The sequence below is a fragment of the Pyrus communis genome, chromosome 14 (assembly GCF_963583255.1).
Source record: "Pyrus communis chromosome 14, drPyrComm1.1, whole genome shotgun sequence".
Classification (NCBI taxonomy): domain Eukaryota; kingdom Viridiplantae; phylum Streptophyta; class Magnoliopsida; order Rosales; family Rosaceae; genus Pyrus; species Pyrus communis.
In genome coordinates this window covers 3,003,539-3,026,235 of record NC_084816.1, presented here as the reverse complement: position 1 = coordinate 3,026,235, position 22,697 = coordinate 3,003,539, and the positions used below count along the sequence as shown (strand labels likewise).

The window sequence follows — 22,697 nt, the reverse complement described above, 5'->3', positions numbered from 1 at the left end:
CGTTCATATTTCGGTTTTCTGATGTGAATGCAATGTCGAAAGCTATTACATTAATCGCGCATGACACAAGCAAATTTCTTCATCCTTTTGGACAGACAACTTCTTGAATACTCTCTTCACACATTAATAGGCAACTACACAAGTTTATTACATGAGGTGCTAACCTTGCAAAACATCACATTACCTACATGCATCAACTTCAGCTCTAGTTAGTAACAGATGACGAAATCCACGTTGAGAAAGAAAAAAAGTAATTTACGCTTTGCTCTCCTCTTTCGTTCTTGGCGGCAAGAAGGACCCCCACCACCCGGATTCATATTTGGAATAAGGTGCTACCCATTTCTGTGGCTTCTCAAACTTGATAGTGGTTGGATTGGAGGCTAACGCTTCTTCTAGACTCTCGGCTTCAAAACTTTCTGCTAACACTCTGTCCAGTCTCAGCTTCATAAACCTGCAGCCGCAAAACATGATCAGATTCAGAGACATTGCCCCCATTGTAAGGGTCACAACTTTCATATTTCTACTTATGTACAAACACATGAAGATATTTCTTATATCGAAACATCAGGTCATGTAGTTTGTTTAGCTGAGGAGTTGTTGCTAGCATATTTAATGGTGTAAGTATACGCTTCAATCGTGTAGAATCTCATCTTTACATGGTTGTTACAATGTAATCCTTCTCAAGGACTTCGACTTTCGAGGATTATTGGTTTTCTAAAATCATATCGTAGCTCTAGTTGCAGGAGATACTGGATTCAAACATCACTCTAAACCCCCTTTCCACCACTTATTTCTAAACTTAAAAGATGCAAGGTGAAGATGCACATGTATGAATATCTACATCCACCTCTCCACGCGCAGGATAAGGCTGCAAACTAGAGACAGTGTTAGCTAGATACACAATTCTCGACTCATCTTCAACAACTTAAACTTTCGGATTCTTGCAGTTGTCCGCGTTCTACCATAAAGATCGATCGAGTCTAGAAACTTAGCATCATCAAACTTTGTCACAAGAGAATTGGACACTAACACACAACAGAAATTCCCAATTGAACCTCTGATTCTGCTACATCACTACTTAACTAACAAAACATATGAATCTGAAACAAAACAGCAGTCAGAAAACAACAAATTGCAACCGGGCAAGTTCGCAATCAAAAACTTACGTAATCCAAGGACCGTTGGTCGAAACCAGAGCCACGGCAGGCCTTCCTAATCTCTTAGTAATGTTAGGAAACTTATCCAAGAACGTAGGCTCGATCACAAGCCAAAAGTCCTGCTCTTTGTTCTTCTCTCCATAGTATCGAAGCCTCTCACACAACTGCTCCTGGAAATGCTCCTCGTCATCGAGCATAAACTTCGCATTTGCAACCACGAAATAGTACCTGCTCGGCTTTTCCTGCATTCAGAAACAAAAAGTTTCAAAATTTACAGTCTTGGATGAGAAAATGAAAAATTAAAAGGAAAACTTTTTATGGGTTGAAGAGAGAATTGGACCTTGTCAGCGGAGTCGGAGGAGCTGAGCTGGTCGGATTCAACGGCGGCAACGAATGTGCGGACGGAGGAGGAGGATTTGAGGGTGGTTTTGGGATTGAAGGAGAAGAAGTGACCGCAGCTGGAATTGGCGGAGAGAGGAAGAGCTAAAGATTTGGGCTTTGGGTTTTGGATATGGGAAATGGCGGTGTTTGATTTCGGCTTCACGACGGCGGCAGCCCAGCATGCCTGACTGAGAGTTGTCACGGCTGACATTTCTCCTTCTGGTTCTTCTTCTTCAGCTGTGTCTTCCTTGCTTCGATATAACAAGCTGAGCCAGCCTTATCCAGTGTTTATCTACATTACTTATCTTTTTCCTGATACAAATACATATTATATATGTTTTTTACTTTCAAGAAAATTAGACATAGGAAGCAACTTATATGGTATATAGACACCGCTATTGTAATGTTTCATCTTAATAATATAACGTTGTGCGAACAAAAAAAAAACATAGGCCTAAAGGGAAAGTTGAAACCTAAAACGAATTGTGGTGCAATCCGTATATACTTCACACATATTTTTTATTAATTTCTGTTCATTTGATTTTCTCTAATTATTTGATCCGACACTGTACTGACCTTGAGAATTTGAAGGTTCTAGACAAACCTTTGAAGCGGGGCTCTAAAATAAATTAGTGTGTTTATGATTTGATGTTTGTTGAGGAAATGCGACAAACACAAAAGAGTTTAGCCGTTTAGGTTAGATGTATGATAATCTGTAGTATGACAAAAGGAGTAAACAAGTTTACTTTTCAGTCAATAAAGACATACTTGAGTCGTTTAACATTTTACGTTTTAGGAAACGAAAATTTCTAATTCTTGAGATTCTAACATTCGAGGAATATTAAAAATAAAATAAAATTAAAAAAAAACTGTTTGGCAAGTTAAAAAATAAAAATAAAAAATAAAAAATAAAAAAAAGCATTAGCTCACCTCAAAAGCGTAAAATTCTATTCCCAACGGTGGCTTCCACTGTCAGATCTCTCATTACACGATCGTCCTCCGTCGCCAGAACCGCCTTCCTTCGTCCTTCCTACTTCTCCACCCCCGCCAAGAAACCACCAATTCCAGCCCTTTCCTTTTCCTTAACCTCCGCCGCCGGCACCATTCATTATATTTTGTTTATAAAACGCAGACAGATGGCTTCGGAGAGCTTCAAGTTCGGGCCGTACAATATCGACAGGAGGGAAGTGTTCTACTCCACCAAGCTATCCTACGCCCTGGTTAACATGCGCCCTCTTGTTCCTGGTACTTTTCTCTTACTCTTAACACTGAATAATCAAAGCATGAAAATTGGATGTAGAAATTGCAAATTTGATGACCCAATTCTCCTTTTTCTTTGCAGGTCATATCCTTTTATTTGCCTTGAAATTAAATTTTGTGTTGGGATCGGTGAATAAATGAATTGTTAATATGTTATATAAGAAAAAAAAAAGTTCGGAAATTTTCTGTTTTTAGCGGCAATAGCCTTAGTGGGTTAAATAGTTAGTTCGAACCAGCACCAGTTGCATAGGTATGATTGTTGTTCGCCACTACGGTAAAGAGCTATCTGCGGGAAATTTCCTTGTTTTTGTGCCCTTTTTCTTGCTTGGAGAATTAAGGCGGTATATGAGTTTTATTACTGATTGATTGGATCATGCTAGTGAGTAATGAATATGGATGTCAAAGGAAAGGGTGTTGGTTTTTCGTTCTGGACTCGAAAAGGAAGAGTCTTTTATCCAGCTTGATTTTGGGTCCGAAAATGTTTTCTGTGGCACCAAAATGTAAGCAGCAGATAGTAGATTCAGCTGGTTGCAATGCTCGAGTCTTAAGAACATGCTACTAAGTGCATCCCTTTTTTTTAGTAGATATTGACTGGTCTCTTTCGGACCACGACTCTGTATATAGTTTATCATGGACTGATATGTGTGCCTTACTTCCTTTCTCATCTGCATGTGTTGAAAGACACCGGCAGAAGGATGACCAAGCATTGTGTGTAACTGTGCGTGCAAATTATACCCATTTTATTGTGGAATTATAATATGCTCGATTCAATCTTGCTTGACTTGACATCATGTACATGTGCTTATCTGCCCAAGGCGTGAAGTGAAGCGCTTTGTTGATCTCACTGCTGATGAGACAAGTGATCTTTGGATCACAGCACAAAAGGTTGGTAGCCGGCTTGAGAGTTACCACAAAGCATCATCTCTCACATTTGCTATTCAAGTAAGAATTTTTAGACTAACTTTTTTATATTAGTGAACAATATTTCTGTGTTTGGCCTGGTTTTCAGACAGTTATTTTGCCCTTGAGGTCTGTTAATGATATTACTAATAACAAAGTGATCGCTTAATGCCTTATATTTGTCAGTCATTCTTGTTTATCGACACATAAAGCGTACATTGGTCATACTTCGAAACTTGCTCCAAGCTTTTAGGTTCCTTTTCACTTCCATATCACCCAGCAATTATGCTTTGAACTCGTTATTTGAGGCAGAGCTGGTTACCCACTTTTCGTGTGGTATTCAATGGCGACAATTTTACTTTGTGATGTTTGTTGGGAGAAGGTCCTTAATGCTGAAGTTCATATCTTTGAATCTGAAATTTTCGTTACTGCACATTGTAATGGTTTCATGTCCCCCGAAGCTAACTTTGTCCTCTTGTTGGAACCTTAGGATGGACCCGAAGCGGGACAGACTGTACCCCATGTTCATATTCATATCATCCCACGGAAAGGTGGCGACTTTGAGAAGAATGATGAGATTTATGATGCAGTAAGACTAGAACATCTGTTTCAGGTTTTATTAACACTTACTAATTCGTATATTTTAGCCTCAAGTATTTACTTTTTCTTTGTTCAATGCTATAGCTAGATGAAAAGGAGAAGGAATTAACGCAAAAGCTTGATTTAGACAAGGAAAGGAAGGACAAAAGCCTCGAGGAAATGGCACAAGAAGCCGAAGAGTACAAAAAGTTGTTTTAGAATGTAGATGTTCCGATATGCAGCACAATATGTAATTTTTTTCTCGCCGGATGTTTCCATTGTGTTTGGATGGTTTACTACAATTGTAGCTGGATTTGAGTCGTAGCCGGATTTGAGTCGGAGCTTGATAGTTGTAGCCAGATTAGAGTCGGAGCTTGATAGTTGTGTTAAGTTGTTGACGTCCGTCGGCTCCCGGTTTATGCTCATTTGTATATGTTATCTGACGACAGTTTCATCATACATTCCAAACAGATTCAACCACAAGTTTTCTAAATTTCAAAAATGTACCATTATACAACATGCTTTTGGAGAAAGTTTCAATTTACATTGTAAAAAAAAAAGGGAGTTTTAATGAAAAACTTACGGTACTGTTCACTTTAACGAAAAATCATATTTTTACATTAAAAAGTCAAATCTGGTACTATTCATTTTACCCTTTATTTTGTCCTTATCATCAAAACTCAAAGTTTTTAAACTATTTTTATTAGTTTTCCTTAAAAAAAATGACGCGGGATCGATAGGTTCTGCTTCTCCAATGGTATGTTACCGACCAAGTTATAAGACAACTGTTTTAACAACCAAAGATAAGGAAGAAACTTGCAGATGTGCGCCTAGCCACATTGTCAAAAACCCCAAGTCCAAAGACCTCTTTTCCGGTGTTTTCGCACGTTATGTTAGTCTAAAGTAGAATATGGCGCATATATGGGTATTGGGCTGCGGTGGTTGGTTTCTGTGGGCCGGGGGTTCCGAAGTTTCTTCCTCAAAGAAATGGCGGGAGAAGTTGGGGATTTCTGACGCTATATATATATATATATATATATATATATATATATATATATATATATGTATTATTATCTGCTTAATGAAAAGCGAAAAAACATTTCTCAAAACTCCTAAAAAAAAGCAGCTAAAAACTCAAAAGTGCTTTTCTTTCCTCCAAAAAATCCTTGCCGACTGATCGTCTCAGCAGAAATGCAGTCCATTCTCAAGGTGAAGGACCTTATCTTCTTCTGCTTCTTGTTTTCTTTTCTTCATTTTTAGTCTTTTTTTTTTTTTTTTTTTTTAATTTTAGTTTTGTTGAATTTTTGGGTGTAGAAATATTTTGGGTTTTCTTCGTTTCGACCGTACCAGAAGGAAGTGATTGAGAAAATCATAGAAGGAAACGACTCATTGATTGTGATGGCCACCGGAAGCGGCAAGTCGTTGTGGTAAAAGCTTCTTCCTTTCCTTTCTCTGTCGTTTGAGTAGGGTTTTAGAAGTGTTTGATTTACTGGGTTGTTTTTGTTGACAGCTATCAGGTCCCTCCGTTGGTTGTCGGAAAGACTGGTGTTGTTGTGAGCCCTCTTATATCCCTAATGCAAGATCAGGTGAACCAAAGATTGTTTCTTTTTGTTGGGTTGGTTTTTGTTTTTTGTTTTGGTTGAATAATGGTATATAATCATGTAATTTAATTCTGTTTCTGTTGAAGATTAGTAATCAGTAATTGCGTGTCGTTGGAAGTTAAATGAAATATTTGATGTTTGTTTAAAGGTGATGTCTTTGAAGCAACGCGGAATTAGAGCCGAGTTTATGGGAAGTAGCCAAACTGATTCCACTGTCCAGAGCAGAGCTGAAAGTGGTCAATTTGATATCTTGTACATGACCCCGGAAAAGGCATGTTTGGTTCCTTCAAGGTACATTGCTAGTTTTATTTGCCATATATCAGTTTCAAGTTTTCTGTTCTGTTGTGCACTTTGTGTGCTATATTACAATTACAAACATGAGCTCGGAGTTTGGACTAGTGAACTAGGACTACTGTGGTCATGAACGTACGATGATTGTAGATGAGAACTTTATATTATAGTGTCTGCCATTATCAAGATTTTGTTGGCATATGGAAGGAGTTTAGTGGATTTTTCGATGTCAGTATTATATTCTAGATTATTTATGTATCTCACAGAAATTGGTATCCTGACTCTATGCCTTTTTGCAGTTTCTGGTCCAATTTGCTAAGTGTTGGACTCTGTTTGTTTGCTGTTGATGAAGCACATTGCATATCGGAGTGGGGCCATGATTTCAGGTTACTGATATTTAGTGGTTCTTTCTAACGTAAATCGTAATGACTTGATTTCATAGTCTTTGTTTTTGAAATGTTGGGACTTTGGCCTGTGACATTTATTTTGGCATCATTCTCCAATTTCTGGCTAGAATGGGATTGAGATCAACAAAATCTCTAAAGCTTAAGTTCCTTTACTGATCCTACTTCAGTTTTAAAACAAAGTTGCCTAGTCTTTGGGTGGTGGTACTATGGTTAGTTTCTTGTTTTCCAAATTACTATTTAATGCATATTCGTCCACAAGTGTTTTTTCAGTCAGAGCTTCATGTGTCGATTTTGTTCCTTGTATATCTATTTCTCACCTTGTTTAATGCCTATAATTATCTTAATGTTACTTGTAATCACTAATCTTCATCATCAAAGCATTTCTCGTTGTGGACTTTACAGGGTAGAATACAAGAAACTAGACAAGTTACGTGGCCTTCTTGTTGATGTTCCATTTATTGCCTTAACTGCAACTGCTACTGAAAAGTATCTCTCTCTCTCTCTCTCTCTCTCTCTCTCTCTCTCTCTCTCTCTCTCTCTCTCTGACTTTGATGTTCTTATCAGCTCTTGCATTTCTATTCGGATATTGCTTTCGTTTATTTAAAATCCTCAGAATTCAATTGATAATATTTACAAACATTCTTTATTTCTGTAAGCCGCTTGTATTATCTGCTTTTGGTGCCTTATATTACAACAGAAATATTTTCGTTTCTTGTACTAGTGTCTCTAATTCTGCTTACCCCTGGAACTTCATAACTTGGCAGAACAACCGTGGGAACTAGGAAGTGAGCTATTGTCATCTAATATTTTTTATGTTTGCTAGATCCTAGAGAACGGTGGCACAAAACTATACCTTACTTGACCCATACTCTTATGATTTTTGTAACTTAACGTATATGACTATAATTCTCTTTCAAATAGGTGAAAACTGTAACACACTTGGTGAAAATTGTGATGCACTTGGAGACCCTGCATTATTTACTTTGATTTACTTTTAAGGTTTTTTTTTATTTGTTTTATTTTTTTTATTTTTTATTTTTATTTTTTAATGTTATGAAAACTTCAATATTTATCTTTTCTTGTATTCATATTCCAGGGTTCGGATGGACATTGTTAATTCCTTGAAGATGCAAAACCCATATGTTGCCATAGGCTCATTTGACCGGACAAATCTGTTCTATGGTGTCAAGTCATTCAATCGTGGTCAATCATTTGTTCAGGAGCTCGTTCAAGAAGTTTCAAAATTTGTGCGTTCAGATGGTTCAACTATCATTTACTGTACGACAATTAAAGATGTTGAGCAGGTACGTTCTTTAATTTCGTTTTCTTAACATATGTATTTTTGTGCATGCACTGTATCTGTGTAACTTACTGTCCGCATTATATCATGTATATGATAGTTTTTATCAATGTCTTGTTTTATTCATGAATGAATTTTCTGAAGAACCTGGCTTACATTCTTTTAATGTTTTTCATTACCTTCCCTAGGTATTCGAGTCACTCAAGGAGGTAGGTATTAAGGCTGGAATCTATCATGGTCAAATGGACAATAAAGCTCGTGCAGAGTCCCATAGGTTCTCATCCTATTCCATGTGTATTTAAAGTAGAATTTATAGTTGCTCCTTGTGCTATCAATGTAATTGTTGAGTACAGCACCCTTCCATTTCTTAACCTTGCGTTGCATCGGATTTTACATGATGCTTGTCATTCTTTTTCATCAGATTGTTTGTACGAGATGAACTCGATGTCATGGTTGCTACAATTGCTTTTGGAATGGGTATTGACAAGCCAAACATAAGGCAAGTGATACATTATGGTTGCCCAAAGAGCTTGGAGTCTTATTACCAGGAAAGTGGACGATGCGGTAGAGATGGTATTGCATCTGTCTGCTGGCTTTATTACACTAGAAGTGACTTTGCAAAAGCTGACTTTTACATTGGAGAGCTACATTCTGTAAGTGCTTATTTTGTTTCTGTTCTAGGATGTGGCTAAATATTTTTCTGCCTCATGAGTTATTGTGGGCTTCTAATCACCAGGAAAGTCAACGTAAAGCTGTTGTAGAGTCGTTGATGGCAGCACAACGGTACTGCTTACTGACAACTTGCAGAAGGAAGGCTTTGCTTGGTCATTTTGGGGAAAAGTTTCCAACTGATAAATGCGGTATGGATCTTCTTTCTTTATTGGAATTCCTGAGTTCAGACCCCCCTAATTTTAGTGTTGAAGTTTCAAACTGCATCCATGTACTATAGTTCAATCATCTGCCTTATTTACTCACTGCTAGCTTTTGATGCTAGGATTTAAATTCAGTGCTTTTTGTTTCAATAAAATATTAGAACTGAACTTGACAGAGATGATATAATTTCATGTTAATATTCAAGGGACTACTTAGATTAGATAGATTGAAAGTTTTTATGACAGTTGGAGTTGTTTCATAAAATGTTTTTAGATTATAATATTAAAATGAAACATAATTGTTTTATTGCTTTAGCACCAATTCACCTGCATCAGTATTCCATGGTAGATAATCTTTCAACTTAAACTGAACCAATTATTATGCGGTGGCTTAAAATTGTGTTTGTAGGTAATTGTGATAACTGCACTTCCACAAAGAGGGAGCGAGACATGTCTAAAGAAGCATTTCTTCTAATGGCTTGCATTCAATCATGTAGGGGTAAATGGGGTCTCAGTATGCCTGTAGACATTCTTCGTGGCTCTCGAGTGAGTTTTAATGCATTTTGATTTTGAAACACAGTATACCATGTTTATCATCGATAAAAAGGTGCACAAGTAATTACTACGAGAATGTTTAGCATTTGATGATCTGGAGGTCCAAAGAGTTGAAGTGTATGAATAAAAGTTGGTTTTCCGTGGATTCATTCTTCTCTCTTCTACATTAGGTGATGTTCAAGGGAAAAAATGTGAATCTTTAGCCTTGTGTTTTAGCTTTAGTGATATCTCTGTTTGCGGTTTTCAAAAGACAGTTATGTTCTTGCTAACATTGAAGGAATAAAATTCAAATTAACTTAATGATATAAGGTTATAAACAACATGTGAGTGATACAAGCTGAAAGTTGTAACGAAAAAATTATTAAGAATTCCTAGAAGCTAATTGTTTTATACAGTTAGCTTCTGTTAAACGCTGTTCTTTCTGAAAGCTCCTGGTCCTAAAGTTCTTTAAAGTGTCATTTTTCAGCTTTTTTTTTTTTTTTCCTTTCAACTTTTACATCGTTGGGTTACTCATGGTGATCTTTCCATGTGGCATACAGGCTAAAAAAATTATTGATGCCCAATATGACAAGCTTCCACTGCATGGGCTTGGGAAAGACTATTCTTCGAATTGGTGGAAAGCCCTTGGTTACCAATTAATCTCTTCTGGTATATAAGTGACACTTTCTATCCTGGTCTCCTTGCTCTGAGTATTACTTTTGACATTTTAATACCGGAGGCATATGAATGCTTAAGACATTCACTAACGCTTACATGTTATACTTGTATCTTTGTTCACATAAGCTGATATACTTGCATTTGAGTTATTAACTGATAATTGGTCTGTGCATGAGTTAAAATGCTCTTTTTAATACAGGTTATTTGAGGGAGACAGTAAAGGACATATACCGAACTGTAAGGTATACTCTTTTCATTTATTCTACTTTTGCAGAAGGTAAAACTTAATAATGAATCTCTTTTTCGACGTCTATTTAGTTTTTATATGATACTAAATGCCACCAGAAATGACCCTTCTCTGTCATTAATAATAGGTCTTCTTCTTTTTCTTGAATTTCAATTGCAAAACTCGAAAAGAAAATGATTGAATTTGAATTTTCTTTTTTCATGCATCAGTCTTAGTCCAAAAGCTTACCAATTTCTTAGTTCTGCTGGACCGGATCATCAACCACCCCTATTCTTGCCGTTGACCAGTGAAATGGTCAATGATGAGGACAATAAACATGCATCAGGCGAAGTTGGAGAAATTAAGAGTTTGGCTACTCTGGAATGTGAAGGATTCTCAGAGGTTGGCAACTTAATTGTTATTGTGTTTATTCACCTCAGTTACTCAATATTTTATCCGTATGTTATACACATTTACAATGGTACCTTTTTTACGCATTTTCGTTTTCTCTCAGGCAGAGAAACAACTCTACCACATGCTTTTAGAAGAGAGAAGGAAGCTCGCAAGAAGCCTTGGAACCGCTCCGTAGATCTCTTTTTAATTATATAGTCAAGACCACAAATTCCAAATATTTTCTCTCTTAATGTCTTAAAAGCAATTTTCATTTTTTTTTTTTTTACCGAAAACATTGAGTTCATCCAAATTTTACTCTTTGCAGATATGCTATTTGCGGTGATCAAACGATTAAAAAAATTGCTTTAGCAAGACCATCTACCAAAGCAAGGCTAGCAAACATCGATGGTGTCAACCAGGTATGTCTTGCAGAGAGCAATAGCAAAGTTTTCTGTATGTATATCTCCATTCTCCAGTGTGATAGTTAACCAGGATCTAAATCATAATTGGCAAACCAACTAAACCCTCGTAGTTTAACTAATAAAAAAATTTCCTCTCAAAATCTTTAGTTCTTAACGACAAGGATTTGATACATTGCATTTGTGTTAAACAAGTTTTGATGCAGATACATGTTTTGTGTTTTTCCGACTGAATGTAATCTGTTTGTACTAATCGTGTCCTTTGGCTGGCAAAGGACTTGAATATGTACAGATCAATACTTGGTTCACTATTCTCAAGCACACTTTTCTGATGGCTTCCAGTGCTATCCAGAATATTTACTGGACATAGGCACGAGTAACTGGTAAAAAATTCGTTGCAGGATTGAACATGACAATGCCTTTCCACACGCCATAATTCACGACAATAGAAGCACTTTTCGTAAAAGTTGATTTTATAATGGCTGAATGCTTGTCAAATGCCTCAAGGGAGATCAAAATTCAAATCTAGAAAAAAAAAAAAAAATTATCCAAGATAGCATATAATCTATACTACCTTTATCTCGTCCTTAACAATGTCCCGGATCTGCTTCCTGCACTGAACAAACAGTTGGCCGCGGTTCTAATTCCACCAAGTCACAAATAGCACATTCAGCGATTTTTTTTTATCTAACTGAAGCTTCAATGAATTATCCTAGCAAAGTAAATGATATTTTTCGTTGTTTCATCTAAGTTTTCCTGCTCTTTTAACTTTTCTAAATAAGAAGGCTAAATGTCATCTTTATACATGCAGCACCTTGTAGTGACTCATGGAAACAATTTTCTTCGGATCATTCGGGATCTATCACAAGGACTAAATCTTTCATTGGATGGAGAGGCAACCGTACAAACTACTGCTATTACGAGAAAAGTCTATCCAGTACCCAACCAACCAAGAAAGTTAACGCCAGCAAAGTTTGAAGCCTGGAAATTGTGGCATGTTGAGGGTTTGTCGATTCAGAAAATTGCTGTATGTTTTCCAATATTCAGTATTTACTATGGATTATTATCTTTTCCTTATACTTCCAATTCTTACATACCTTAAATCTTTTTAATCACAGAACTTCCCTGGTAGATCTGCTCCTATTAAAGAGCAGACTGTTCTTGATTATCTGGTAGAAGCTGCTCAAGAAGGATGCGAAATTGATTGGATCAGGCTATGCAACGAGGTTGGACTAACGCATAAAGTTCTCTCCGATATACAGTGTGCCATTTCAAAGGTTGGCCCTACGGAAAGGTTAAAGCCTATCAAAGACGAATTGCCAGAAGATGTGAGCCTCAACCTTTGCCTTGATTTTGGAGTTCATTTTCAGTTATGCTATTAATGTGACTGTCTAATTGTGTATATGTACGCAAATTTATGTTTTCTATGTGCTTCATACTCATATAGATGGGCCATTTACGTGCATTTTCTTTTATCTGTTTGAATGTTTTACAATGCCAGATAAGTTATGCACACATCAAGACTTGCCTGGCAATGCAAAGGCTTGGAGTGTCTCTGGAAGGGACTCCATCTAGCCCCCATGATGCACAAGAAGCTGGTCAACTTCCAAGCAAGGAAACAGAATCGTCACCATGTTCTGCTCGTAAATCCCCCACGGAAGAACCTCTTGAAGATAAGGCATTGGCCCAAGATTCAGTTGCAAGCTCGGGTAAAGTTGAAGAGACCACTTCTCTTCCCTTGACCAGGGGACAAGCAGTAAACCAACCCAAAGCACATTTAGAGGATTTACTCCCAACAAAACGCCAAAAACTTGGTAGTCCAGATGATGAAAGTTCCCTTGCATTGAAGGCAACGGAGAGTTCCATATACGATTGGCTTAAGAACCAAGACGGGGTAAGTATAATGTAGTGAAATGGTAAGCGTTATTATCCTCACTTTTCAAGCGAAGGTAAAACTAACAAGTTTAAAAACTTGGATGTTTGCAGGTCTCTCTCTCTGAGATTTTGGAGCACTTCAGCGGATCTGAAGAACAATCTGTGATCGATATACTTAGCTCCCTTGAAGTTGACTTTCTAATATATAAAAAGACCAACTTGTATATGATTATCTAACTGTAAAAGAACAGGCTGTCTAGTTGCTGAATAGACTTAGTATGTTAAACATGGTTGATCTGAAGTTTACTACCGGCTGTCGGAAAAGAATAAACTGTTCGTACAGCATTTGTGAGTCCCTAAAATTTTAGGACCGATCAACAACTAACCCGCCTGATCGAGAGACAGTAAGGTAAATTTTGAATAGATTGGTTTCAGTTGCCTATGATGTGCGATTCTCGTTCTACTTCCAAACTGAAATGCCTTCTGCCTAGGGTGGCCAGACGAAAGGCACTTCTGGCTCACATTATGAAACCACACCTCCATAGCTCATCCGGCACAAGCGGCCGGACCTCTGTTAGAGACGTGGTACATAATGCGATCCCTCTGTTACTCTCGGAAAAGATGTGAATTAGAAATATAATGATAGAAAGCGATGAGCCAAAAGCAGTATCCATTGCAATTTGCTTAAGTTAAAAGCAGAAGCTCTGCTGAAATTAAATATTTGTGCCAAAAAATTTGAAAGGTAGGTAAGAAGCAACATGTTAAAATCAAAATTTCTGGCCACTGCCTACATAAAACCAGGAGGGGCCAGATTGTAACAAAATAGAAGAGTCTGAGTTAACATCCGGCCTTTTCCCTACCCCGGCCAAAAGTATAAAATTGTAAGTGTTAATCTCTATGTAAAGAGTCGTCGAGCTCTATTTCCAGGCCTACCCGGTTCTTAATCGAGGCACTAGCGTGTAGAGGTATGCCGCATTTTCTCTGGATCTCCTTGAACTTTTTGACATCAAAATTATGACTCTTGATCAGTTTCCTCTGCCTCCTGATAAAGAGCCTCTTCATCAGATCTTGGTAAGTCGGATCTCGTGACGTGATCAAGAAGTAGGCATAGCCTATGCCAATGCAAGAAGTTGTTGTGAAGTACGCGAGTGGTTCCACTACGTCCCATGAGAAGTCCCAATATGTTAGCCTGAAAAAGAGCCCGAGCTGTGTCAGGACAACCCCCAGGCCAAACCAGAGAATGCGCCGGACATGCTTATGTGCCAGCACATCAATTTCTTCCTTCTTCTTCTGCAGCTGTTTTAACTCCTCCCACAAGGGGTCATCTTCCGGAGTCAAAGAAAGGGGTACTGCTTTTCGAACTAGCTCCACAACCTGGAAGTTAAGAATGAAATGCAGCGGTATGAGTCAAGGTAATGTAAGGCTTCTAAACAGATATATTGTGTTCGAGAAAGCTCTCGTAACCAGCTCAGATTCTTAATTCATATCCAATGCAAGAATCACATATCAAATCCTATACTTGATCAATTCCAAATCTCTGCATTACACGTGAAAGATGAGATGTCCACACAACTGCCAAGTATTAACATAAAAACTCAAACAATCACACTTGCAATCACGAACAAACAACAGAAGCTAAAAGCAACTAGATTCAACCCCAACAGAATATCGAAATCCTATGCTGTGTTTGGATCGGTAATTTTGGAAGAACTAGAAACCTTCACCGCCATGTAAAACGCAGCAAGCAGTCCAAAAAGGCAGGTTTATGGGATATAACCAATTCTGAAGCACAAACAACAACAACAACAACAAAGCCTTTTCCCACTAAGTGGGGTCGGCTATATGAAACCTAGAACGCCATTGCGCTCGGTTCCATGTAGTAGCTAACTTATTTGAGCTGTTTGATGGCGTAATGAAGACCTAACAGGGAAGTAAATAACACGAAATCCAGTGTATCTCCTCCTACAGATGATACATAATTACTTGAAACTTACTAAAGTTTCCATCTCGGAAGATAATCTAAACTTAATTTCCTCTCCCTTCAATTTGGAAGCCAAGAAAACATGCGATCCACACTACTTATTAATCCCGTGATTAGAATTAGTATTTAAAGCAGGCAGTGAAAAACAAACAGCAGAAAAAGTTAAGGGAATTAGCATAACAATTGGAGATAAACATGTCCCAAAAACAAACCTTTTTGCACCCGAGTTCAAACCTCCCTCTTCCGCGTAAATTAGAGTAGTTTAGAATATCGTCAATATTTCATTCTGATACACGCTAGAAGAACAATAAGAAGTTGAGGGGAGGAGGTTTCATACCCTATTAGGATGGAGGAGAACCTTGTCCCGGAAGAGGATGATGACGCCGGCCTCGTCGAGAACCCGAGCAAAAGCCGCAGCCTCCTCCGGAGATCTGGCAACCCCAATGCTCTGGCACGCCTCCAGAAGATCAGAATACGGTATTGCCTCCTTCCCTTCTGTCCCGAGCTTTGCCTTCAAAGCCTCCACATTCACCAGCCTCATCATCCTCTTGGCCTCCGAAGACGATATCGTCTCTCCTACTCCTCTGCTCAGATCTGCTCCTCCTCCTCCTACTCCGCCACCCCCAACGCCGCTGAAATCACTAGAAGACGACATTCCTCTCCTCGGAATCAGCGCCAGAGACGAAGTTGCAGGAAAATTCAACAACCCACATTCCCGGTTAGCAAAATCCTTGAATCCAAAACAGGGGTTGGCGCCGTTGGGCTTCCCCACCCCCAAATGTCTCACCAACACACCACTGCACCACCTCCACATTCTGCCCACACCTTCAAAACTTCCCACTCACCTCACCTGTCCGTGACTCACAGCTCCCCCTCTCTATCTCTCTGTATAATCCTATTTCCTATTCAAAACTTGCAAACTTACGCTACCCATGAATCCTTTAGGGAACTGAAGAAATGGGTTTTGGGAAACGAGCGATTTGGAATCGAACGGGGAAAGAAAGGAGCAATCTTTAAGCCATGGGAGAATATCAGAAGAAAAAGAGGGAAACTTGAATAAATAATAGGAGGACAGGAGGCAGAAACGCTGCAGTTTACAGGGCAAAGAAGCAAAAACGGACCGCCAACTCCGTTGGTTCATATGTCTCTCCCAATACAAAAAAGCAGAAGAAAAGAAAATTACTTAAAAGTTGGTTTCCTCTTCATTTTCTCTGTCCTTGGTCGTTGTGGATAAATATAGCACTAGCCAATGGGGCTCTCTCTCTCTCTCTCTCTCTCTCTCTCAGATTCTCGGGTTGGATTTTGTTATCTCTCTCTTTTTACAAAAAAATAAAAAATAAAAAATTCAACAGACGTCGGCACGAACATTCGAATAAGAGATTGTAAAAAAAATCAACTGACTTGACTTAATCACGAATTTTAAAATAAAAAAAGACTAAACGGACCAAAAATAGAAAAGGAAAGAATCCGAATCCCTCTCTCTACCCCTCTTTCTCTCTAAAGATTCAACGTTCCTATTCCAACTAATAGTCTCCTCGGCCACCATTCTCCTCACACACACATGACACACTGAAAAAGTTTGACTTTTGACTGAACCGAATCGAATTGGGAATTTGGGAGTTAACAAGGAGTGGGTCAAGGTGGAAAGTTGCGAGCTTTTAGCCTCTCTCCCACTTATTTGCCCAGAAGTTTCGTCATTACCAGAATAAAATTTTGAGTACGCTATTTTAGTTACGTTGTGCAAATAAAATAATGAACAAAAATTTATATAATTTTTTATTTCATTAGGGTATAATGCAGGGAATCGACTTTCTCTTCCGGACAATGACTTACCCTTTTCATTTTCAGTAGTTTATTGCTAACTTTTTTATTCCTAATATTCTCTTTCTAACCAAAAGAACAGATGTGGTGGCATATATACTGGAGGTGTATTATCCGAATCACATTGTTTATTAAGGTAAGAGTTTTGTTACTTTTGTAGGTTCTTTCTATATATATATTGGGGAATATTGGGGATGGGGAATCCGAATAGTATCTCAACCTAGTGGACTTTTGCTTTATGGATGAGTAAGAAGGTAGTTCTATAAAAAAGCATGCGTAATCCTAAATTAAATTAACATTTGACCAGGAAACGAACGGAAAATAATTTCTGCACACGTCTATTTATATCTATCAATTGAGTTTTCTTAGTTTTATTCAATTCAAATGCTAAAAGTAAACAAGTTGTAAATTGAGAGAAAATTGGTGTCTGAGAAAATCACTCGATATTTGACCCGAAGGTCCCGAACTCATCGTGAAAAATGGTGCAGTATATGATTTCGTCGGGTCTAGTTTTCGAGTTTATCTCCAATACTAACCAAAAAATGACATAAAAGTTGATTTGAGAACCAAAGCTTTTGGAATTTCACTGAACTTTGTGACAGAATTTTATGTACCATCAAAAGGGAAGAAGACGTACGACTAATGTACATTGGGGTACATCGAATTCCCGACTCTCGAGATCGAAGGATCACTGACTGTGTTTGGCCTTGGAAACAGTTTTGATCAAACCTTTGGTGATTTTCCAAAACCAAATGAGATTCATTGTAGCCAGCATTGGAGGCACCGGGAGCAAGCTGTAAAATACCAGAGGGAACATTGTCTTGACCTGAAAGAATGCCGACATTGTAAGTACCGAACTTTTCGTGGGTTGGAATCTTAAGTTGTTCTGTTAACAAGGAAGATGAATGGGTATGCAGAACGAACTCACTTGATCGAAATGGATAAACATGTGGACGAAAAAGTAAATGAACAAAAGAATTCTTGCAACCTGAATGAATTGGTGGAAATAAACCGTTAGACGTAACAAATTATGTCACTTGAGGGAAATGAAGTAAATTAAGTTAAACAGCAGTTCTACACCAGAAGGCAATTGAAAGACGTTAACTCATATAACAACGCACGAAGATTAAAAGGAACCAAACGTATTGAGTTAGTTAGACATTACCAGCCACCCCAGGAACAATACTGCGCCATTGAAGACGTACAGGTTAGAGTTCTTCCTACCAGCAACATCCAAGTACCTGAGTATGCAATCGCATGAATCATCAAATAACGACAACCAAGAACATGAGATTTAAGGGATTACCAAATGTTACACTCACCATCTCATGTTTACAAAAGGAGTCGTGCTCTCAGAGAACAGAACCATTAGTATGTAAATCTGGCCTTTTCCACTTAAAAGGGCGAGAAAGATCGAGTACATAGATAGTGCATGATGCAAAACCTAAACAAGATAAAACAGATGAACATCATCGTACCAGTTAATACAGAATTTGACTTGCATTCAAACTTGAACGGTAAGATAACCACCTGAAATTATTAAACCACGATACTGATTCAACTGAGGCGTTAAATACAACTTTTATCTTTACCAAACTTCACCGAGTTAATTTTAGAACCAAAATATATGGTTTAAGGTTTTAATAAAAATAGCGTAGAAGAGATTGTTATGTATATCAAACAGGCAATATCCTTCATCTATGCACTCACATACTCCAGTCCACCTAAAGCAGGAAAATACCAAAAAATCATTCCCAAGTCTGACAGAAAATATCCGAAGGAGATCTGCAATAAGTACCCAATAAAATTAGTTACAATAGTAAGTGTCTGCACCCAGAAAATTGTAAATTACAGTTGGGGCATTTGAAAGTCGCTTATTGATTGAGAAACTGTCATCGTGCATAGAACTGAACATGAAACATGAAGAATAGGAGCTGCAGTTTTTCATACGAACTGAATACTGCACTCAAACCAATCTTCCATTAACAGGTTCATGTCAGATTGATTGCATTTAGGCTTAACTTGGGTCAAACAACCCAGCAGATGTAATTGACATAAGATGTTAATGCTCAGTTGCCTAACCCAAGTGCATGTAGGTGTGCACTTGCGCATTTGCAAAAACATGCGTATGCAGAGCAAAATGTAAAAAATTTCTGCATTAGTGAAAACAATAAAGTACAAGTTTTTTTGGTTTACAATTATCAGTTTAATTTAGCTCAAAGTAATCAATTCGGGTTGTAAAAGGATGTGAAGAAAACTTCACACAAGGATGGTACGGGTAGACACAGAGTCGCAGATGCAAAACGTAAGAGGTAATTTAGCTCATTTGTTTTGATGTGCTACAGAACATGTTTGACAGTCAATGAAACCAACTGTATCAGAAGAGTAATTGACATGTTGCAGCACAGTCAAATTGATTCAAAATTCATAAGCGAAGAGACATAAAATTTTCTGGGAGTGGATAGAAATTAAGCCATGAATGAATGCTTCTTTCTGCATTTGCTTACCCCCAATGTTGTATCTGAAAAGGTAGATCTTCTACTAACGATTGGCTCATCACGATGATCCTCATGAAAAGTATCTGACAACACTACAAGGTAAAAAGATGCAAATGCTACGGCGATAGCATGTACAGTTGAGAACCCCCTGTACAGGAAAGGAGGAAAAAAGAATCAATACTAGTATTCTTGACGAAATTCAAGAGAATTCTTATCCCAAAAAGTAAAAAACAAAATCAAAATCAAGAAACTCAATCTGTGACTCGCAAAAGATATTCACCGGTTGTTCCATTCAACTTTTTCTGCTTTGCTGAGTTCGTCATAACCCTCAACGCTGAGAAGGCTAATAAGGCGCGCTAATCTGTAAACCTTCAAGATTGAATTCTCATCAAATTCAAAACTACCAAAAAGAAAGATTATAACTTTTCATAGTTCAGAATATTCATTTTGAGAACACAGAATAGACCAAGAAAACTACAGCGTAACAAAAAGAACCTAGATTTGGAGCCATCAACAGAGAACAACCGGTATTAATCTATCCATTATTAGAACACTCAGATTCAGACTTCCTATCTAAAAGACTCATCCAAAACTTGTTTTTATTTTCATTCTCCATTCCAAATATTGAAACCGCAAATGGCTACTTGGTCTCTTTAAATGTATTCAAAGGTGCATGTTCATGAATCCTGATTTCTTACATAATCCTTGAATAAATGCAACCAAAGTTTAATTTAACAGCCGAACAATGACACTATCAACTTCGGGAAAAGTTAGTTGAATCATTCGATCAAACGCCAAATTTAGGAACTTGTTCAGAAAACTACTAGTGCAAATGGAGTTGAAGGCAATAATAGAAAATTTGAAACCCAAATATTAGTTTCCTTTCGACCACGGAGAATATAGTTCAGCAACTCCGTCAGCTATCAAGCAAAGAGGTTCAAAGAAAAGTTTCAGTCCCACAATAAACAACTAAATTAGAGATTGGAACTTACAATATTGCAGAGAAAGATGCCAAAGAGTACAGATGCCAGCAAGTGAAATTCTTTCTCAGGAACAAGATGGCCAGATGTGGATACTAAACCAAAGGGAAAAGAAAATCCCACCATACTTCTTCCTTGTTGGATTAAACGCTCAGACTGTTCAAAAAATATATTCCAGATCAAACCCTGTTCCGCATACACAATAAAAATGCAAGCAGACTCCTTTTTCTTGATAACAAAGAAACCAATTTGACTCAAAAGATTTCAAATTTCAAAAGATTGGACAAAAAGAAAAGAACCCTTTTGAAAGCAACTTACATTAACTCCAATTCCAAGTTTATAAGCGCTTCTGAACTCAGAAGCAAAAGAAGCAGCAGATTTTCCAGATAGAAATCAAGAGTAAAGACCAGCCAGTCGAACAAAGATCAATAACAACAAAAATGCAAGCAGCCTCAAAAAGCTTTCAACTTTCAAAACAACTTACATTAACTCCAATTCCAAGTTAGTAAGCGCTTTTTAGAACTAAGAAGCAGAAAAACCTTCTTCTGCTTTGTCCAGATAAAAATCAAGAGGAAGGACCAGCCAGTCAAACAAGGATCACAAAATCAAAAAGTATATGTAAAAGAACCATATAATATTCATTGAGTAAGGAACTAAGGATTAAAGGATACCAGAGATTGGCCGAAGAGTCTTGATTGCGGGCGGGGAAGAGCAAAGAGATGAGCAAATGGATATTTTATTTTGAAATAAAATTGTTATTAGCACTTTAAAAATTTTATTCTGCACTTTAAAAATTTTATTATACACTTCAAATTTTATATATTAGAAAAAAAATATACACTAATGAGTGTAAAATGAAATTTTTTTTAATGCTAATAACACTTCTTTTGGAATTTTATGCAATATTTTCTAGTTTTGTGTAGTTTCGTCACCTGTGGTGGGGTTAACTCTCTCTCTCTCCATATATATATATATATATAGCAATATTTTCTAGTTTTGTGTAGTTTCGTCACCTGTGGTGGGGTTTGATTCTCAAAGCATAAAACTCTATATATATCACTTCCTTTTGGAATTTTATGCAATATTTTCTAGTTTTGTGTAGTTTCGTCACCTGTGGTGGGGTTTGATTCTCAAAGCATAAAACTCTATATATATATATATATATATATATATATATAATTTGGTTGTCCACGTCCAAAGTAGCAAGCAACATAAACGGTCATAGTTAAGCTACGTCAATATTTTATATTGATTTTTTATAAAGATAATGAGATAAAAACAATGTATAAGAAGATGGGATGAGCATTGAAGGGTAGAGGATTCTCCTCTTTTGAGTTTTGAGTTGATGGATTGGAAATTTGTAATGCAGGGTTTATTACATTTATTGACATTATTGTCTTCGTCGCTAGAAAAGTATTTGTCTTTGTTTCCTGTTTGTTACTTTTAGGGCCAAGCTTATTTCACGATATTAGGTTTGGATCATTTTCGAAATGAGTAATGAAGTTTTAGTTTTACACGTAGGTATTTTGATGTTCAATCAGTTTACGTCTTTTGTTAGATTGATTGTTTAGTTAACCATTAGTTGTTGACGTAACTGTTAGAAAACCACAACACACACTTACTAACTATTCAAAATATAACACAAGGAGGCTATTTTGTTAGTGAGCCTGACGTCACCATGTCATCAATTTGTCTTACATTACACTTTGGTGTTTTTGACATTTGAATAATTTACGGCTTTTATTAGATTGATCGTCTAGTCAACCATTAACTGTTGACGTAACTGTTAAAAAATCATCATTCAAACCTAGTAATTTGATTTTTGCTATTTCCAAAGGCATTCCACTTGCTTTACCTTAAATGCTAGCATATTTAGGTATTATTTTATTATTTTTAAACCAACAACAATCCAACTTTTATTATTTTTGTTTAAAAAAAACATAAATGAAGAAATAAATTTTGGCATATCGGGTGGCAGTAAAATATTGACAATATGTCAAATTGTCAAGTCAATCATCAAATTAAAATTTAATGTTTTGAATTTGATGTCTCATTTGAAGATACTCTAATCATTCAAATTACAACACAAGAGGCTATTTGGGAAAGAGTAATGCTAGAGAGACTAAATTTGCAAACTAAATGATGTGACCAATAAGGAATGAGCACGTTTATCAACGTTTAAGTAATAATATAATTATCAACTTTCATATCATTTAGTTTACAAAATTTAGTCTCCCTAGCATTATTCTTCTGAAAAATGAGCCCCATGTCGTCATGTCATATTTCATGTGAAAAATGATTATTGAATTTTTTTATCACGTCGCCATGTTATATTTCATGTGAAAAAATGATTATTAAATTGTTACTCAAAAACATATATTCAGTTTTTCATTTTGAAATAAGAAAGTCTAAGAATGATCGCTCCAACACATACTTCTGCTGTCATCAATTAATGCGGACGAGTTTAATTATGCATTAACAATTAGCAATCACTAATACTTGTGTGGACGGCTGCAACTAGCAACCTTTGTTTACGAAGTAAAA

The 22,697-nt window shown here is 37.0% G+C and overlaps 5 protein-coding genes across 11 annotated transcripts; 2 read left to right on the top strand and 3 right to left on the bottom strand.

The window, feature by feature from the left end:
* Window positions 1-106: 106 nt before the first annotated feature.
* On the bottom strand, window positions 107-2,603 carry LOC137716016 (protein YCF54, chloroplastic-like). Its single transcript, XM_068455402.1, has 4 exons — window positions 2,469-2,603; window positions 1,498-1,850; window positions 1,167-1,399; window positions 107-451 (listed from the first exon to the last, which is right to left on the bottom strand). The coding sequence occupies exons 2-4, from the start codon at window positions 1,747-1,749 to the stop codon at window positions 256-258; spliced, it is 681 nt and encodes a 226-aa protein (XP_068311503.1). The 5' UTR covers window positions 1,750-1,850; window positions 2,469-2,603; the 3' UTR covers window positions 107-255.
* On the top strand, window positions 2,240-4,785 carry LOC137715644 (bifunctional bis(5'-adenosyl)-triphosphatase/adenylylsulfatase FHIT-like). Its single transcript, XM_068454986.1, has 5 exons — window positions 2,240-2,253; window positions 2,464-2,784; window positions 3,593-3,740; window positions 4,189-4,287; window positions 4,383-4,785. The coding sequence occupies exons 1-5, from the start codon at window positions 2,240-2,242 to the stop codon at window positions 4,494-4,496; spliced, it is 696 nt and encodes a 231-aa protein (XP_068311087.1). The 3' UTR covers window positions 4,497-4,785.
* Window positions 4,786-5,369: 584 nt separating this feature from the next.
* LOC137715187 (uncharacterized) lies at window positions 5,370-13,478 on the top strand. The gene is made up of 20 exons (XM_068454426.1): window positions 5,370-5,486; window positions 5,592-5,704; window positions 5,788-5,863; window positions 6,027-6,169; window positions 6,469-6,555; window positions 6,979-7,062; window positions 7,673-7,880; window positions 8,065-8,150; window positions 8,298-8,529; window positions 8,613-8,736; window positions 9,158-9,294; window positions 9,843-9,951; window positions 10,160-10,202; window positions 10,417-10,588; window positions 10,701-10,771; window positions 10,905-10,998; window positions 11,810-12,025; window positions 12,117-12,326; window positions 12,500-12,892; window positions 12,985-13,478. Exons 1-20 carry the CDS (start codon window positions 5,469-5,471, stop codon window positions 13,108-13,110), a joined length of 2,742 nt encoding a protein of 913 aa, XP_068310527.1. The 5' UTR covers window positions 5,370-5,468; the 3' UTR covers window positions 13,111-13,478.
* A 136-nt stretch (window positions 13,479-13,614) lies between these two features.
* LOC137715188 (calcium uniporter protein 6, mitochondrial-like) lies at window positions 13,615-16,122 on the bottom strand. The gene is made up of 2 exons (XM_068454427.1): window positions 15,192-16,122; window positions 13,615-14,247 (listed from the first exon to the last, which is right to left on the bottom strand). The coding sequence occupies exons 1-2, from the start codon at window positions 15,666-15,668 to the stop codon at window positions 13,762-13,764; spliced, it is 963 nt and encodes a 320-aa protein (XP_068310528.1). The 5' UTR covers window positions 15,669-16,122; the 3' UTR covers window positions 13,615-13,761.
* Window positions 14,116-20,916, bottom strand: LOC137715189 (uncharacterized). 7 transcript variants are annotated; one of them, XR_011065549.1, is made up of 10 exons: window positions 20,638-20,797; window positions 20,166-20,309; window positions 19,454-19,542; window positions 19,183-19,321; window positions 18,386-18,460; window positions 17,998-18,119; window positions 17,841-17,916; window positions 17,604-17,663; window positions 17,313-17,501; window positions 14,116-14,247 (listed from the first exon to the last, which is right to left on the bottom strand). XR_011065549.1 is itself a non-coding variant. In XM_068454430.1 (10 exons), exons 3-10 carry the CDS (start codon window positions 20,277-20,279, stop codon window positions 17,364-17,366), a joined length of 813 nt encoding a protein of 270 aa, XP_068310531.1. In that variant the 5' UTR covers window positions 20,280-20,309; window positions 20,638-20,698; window positions 20,825-20,916; the 3' UTR covers window positions 16,860-17,363. The 7 variants fall into 7 exon arrangements, 5 of the variants coding, with proteins under 5 accessions (XP_068310533.1, XP_068310531.1, XP_068310529.1 ...); XR_011065548.1 differs by having other exon boundaries at window positions 14,117-14,247; window positions 17,290-17,501; XM_068454430.1 differs by lacking the exon at window positions 14,116-14,247 and adding an exon at window positions 20,825-20,916 and having other exon boundaries at window positions 16,860-17,501; window positions 20,638-20,698.
* Between the last annotated feature and the right edge of the window lie 1,781 nt (window positions 20,917-22,697).

Excerpts from the sequence above, each read along its gene's own strand:
- LOC137715187 (XM_068454426.1), top strand. Across the intron at positions 5,864-6,026 it reads TATCCCTAATGCAAGATCAG|GTGATGTCTTTGAAGCAACG; the intron begins GTGAACCAAAGA and ends GTTTGTTTAAAG. Across the intron at positions 6,170-6,468 it reads GCATGTTTGGTTCCTTCAAG|TTTCTGGTCCAATTTGCTAA; the intron begins GTACATTGCTAG and ends GCCTTTTTGCAG.
- LOC137715188 (XM_068454427.1), bottom strand. The coding sequence starts at position 15,668 with ATGTGGAGGTGGTGCAGTGGTGTGTTGGTGAGACATTTGGGGGTGGGG. Across the intron at positions 14,248-15,191 it reads TTCTCCTCCATCCTAATAGG|GTTGTGGAGCTAGTTCGAAA; the intron begins GTATGAAACCTC and ends CTTAACTTCCAG.
- LOC137715644 (XM_068454986.1), top strand. Across the intron at positions 3,741-4,188 it reads CTCTCACATTTGCTATTCAA|GATGGACCCGAAGCGGGACA; the intron begins GTAAGAATTTTT and ends TTGGAACCTTAG. Across the intron at positions 4,288-4,382 it reads ATGATGAGATTTATGATGCA|CTAGATGAAAAGGAGAAGGA; the intron begins GTAAGACTAGAA and ends TCAATGCTATAG.
- LOC137716016 (XM_068455402.1), bottom strand. The coding sequence starts at position 1,749 with ATGTCAGCCGTGACAACTCTCAGTCAGGCATGCTGGGCTGCCGCCGTC. Across the intron at positions 1,400-1,497 it reads CCTCCGACTCCGCTGACAAG|GAAAAGCCGAGCAGGTACTA; the intron begins GTCCAATTCTCT and ends TTCTGAATGCAG. Across the intron at positions 452-1,166 it reads ACCAACGGTCCTTGGATTAC|GTTTATGAAGCTGAGACTGG; the intron begins GTAAGTTTTTGA and ends TTGCGGCTGCAG.
- LOC137715189 (XM_068454430.1), bottom strand. The coding sequence starts at position 20,279 with ATGGTGGGATTTTCTTTTCCCTTTGGTTTAGTATCCACATCTGGCCAT. Across the intron at positions 19,322-19,453 it reads AAAGTTGAATGGAACAACCG|GGGGTTCTCAACTGTACATG; the intron begins GTGAATATCTTT and ends TTTCCTGTACAG. Across the intron at positions 17,664-17,840 it reads TATTGTTCCTGGGGTGGCTG|GTTGCAAGAATTCTTTTGTT; the intron begins GTAATGTCTAAC and ends CAATTCATTCAG.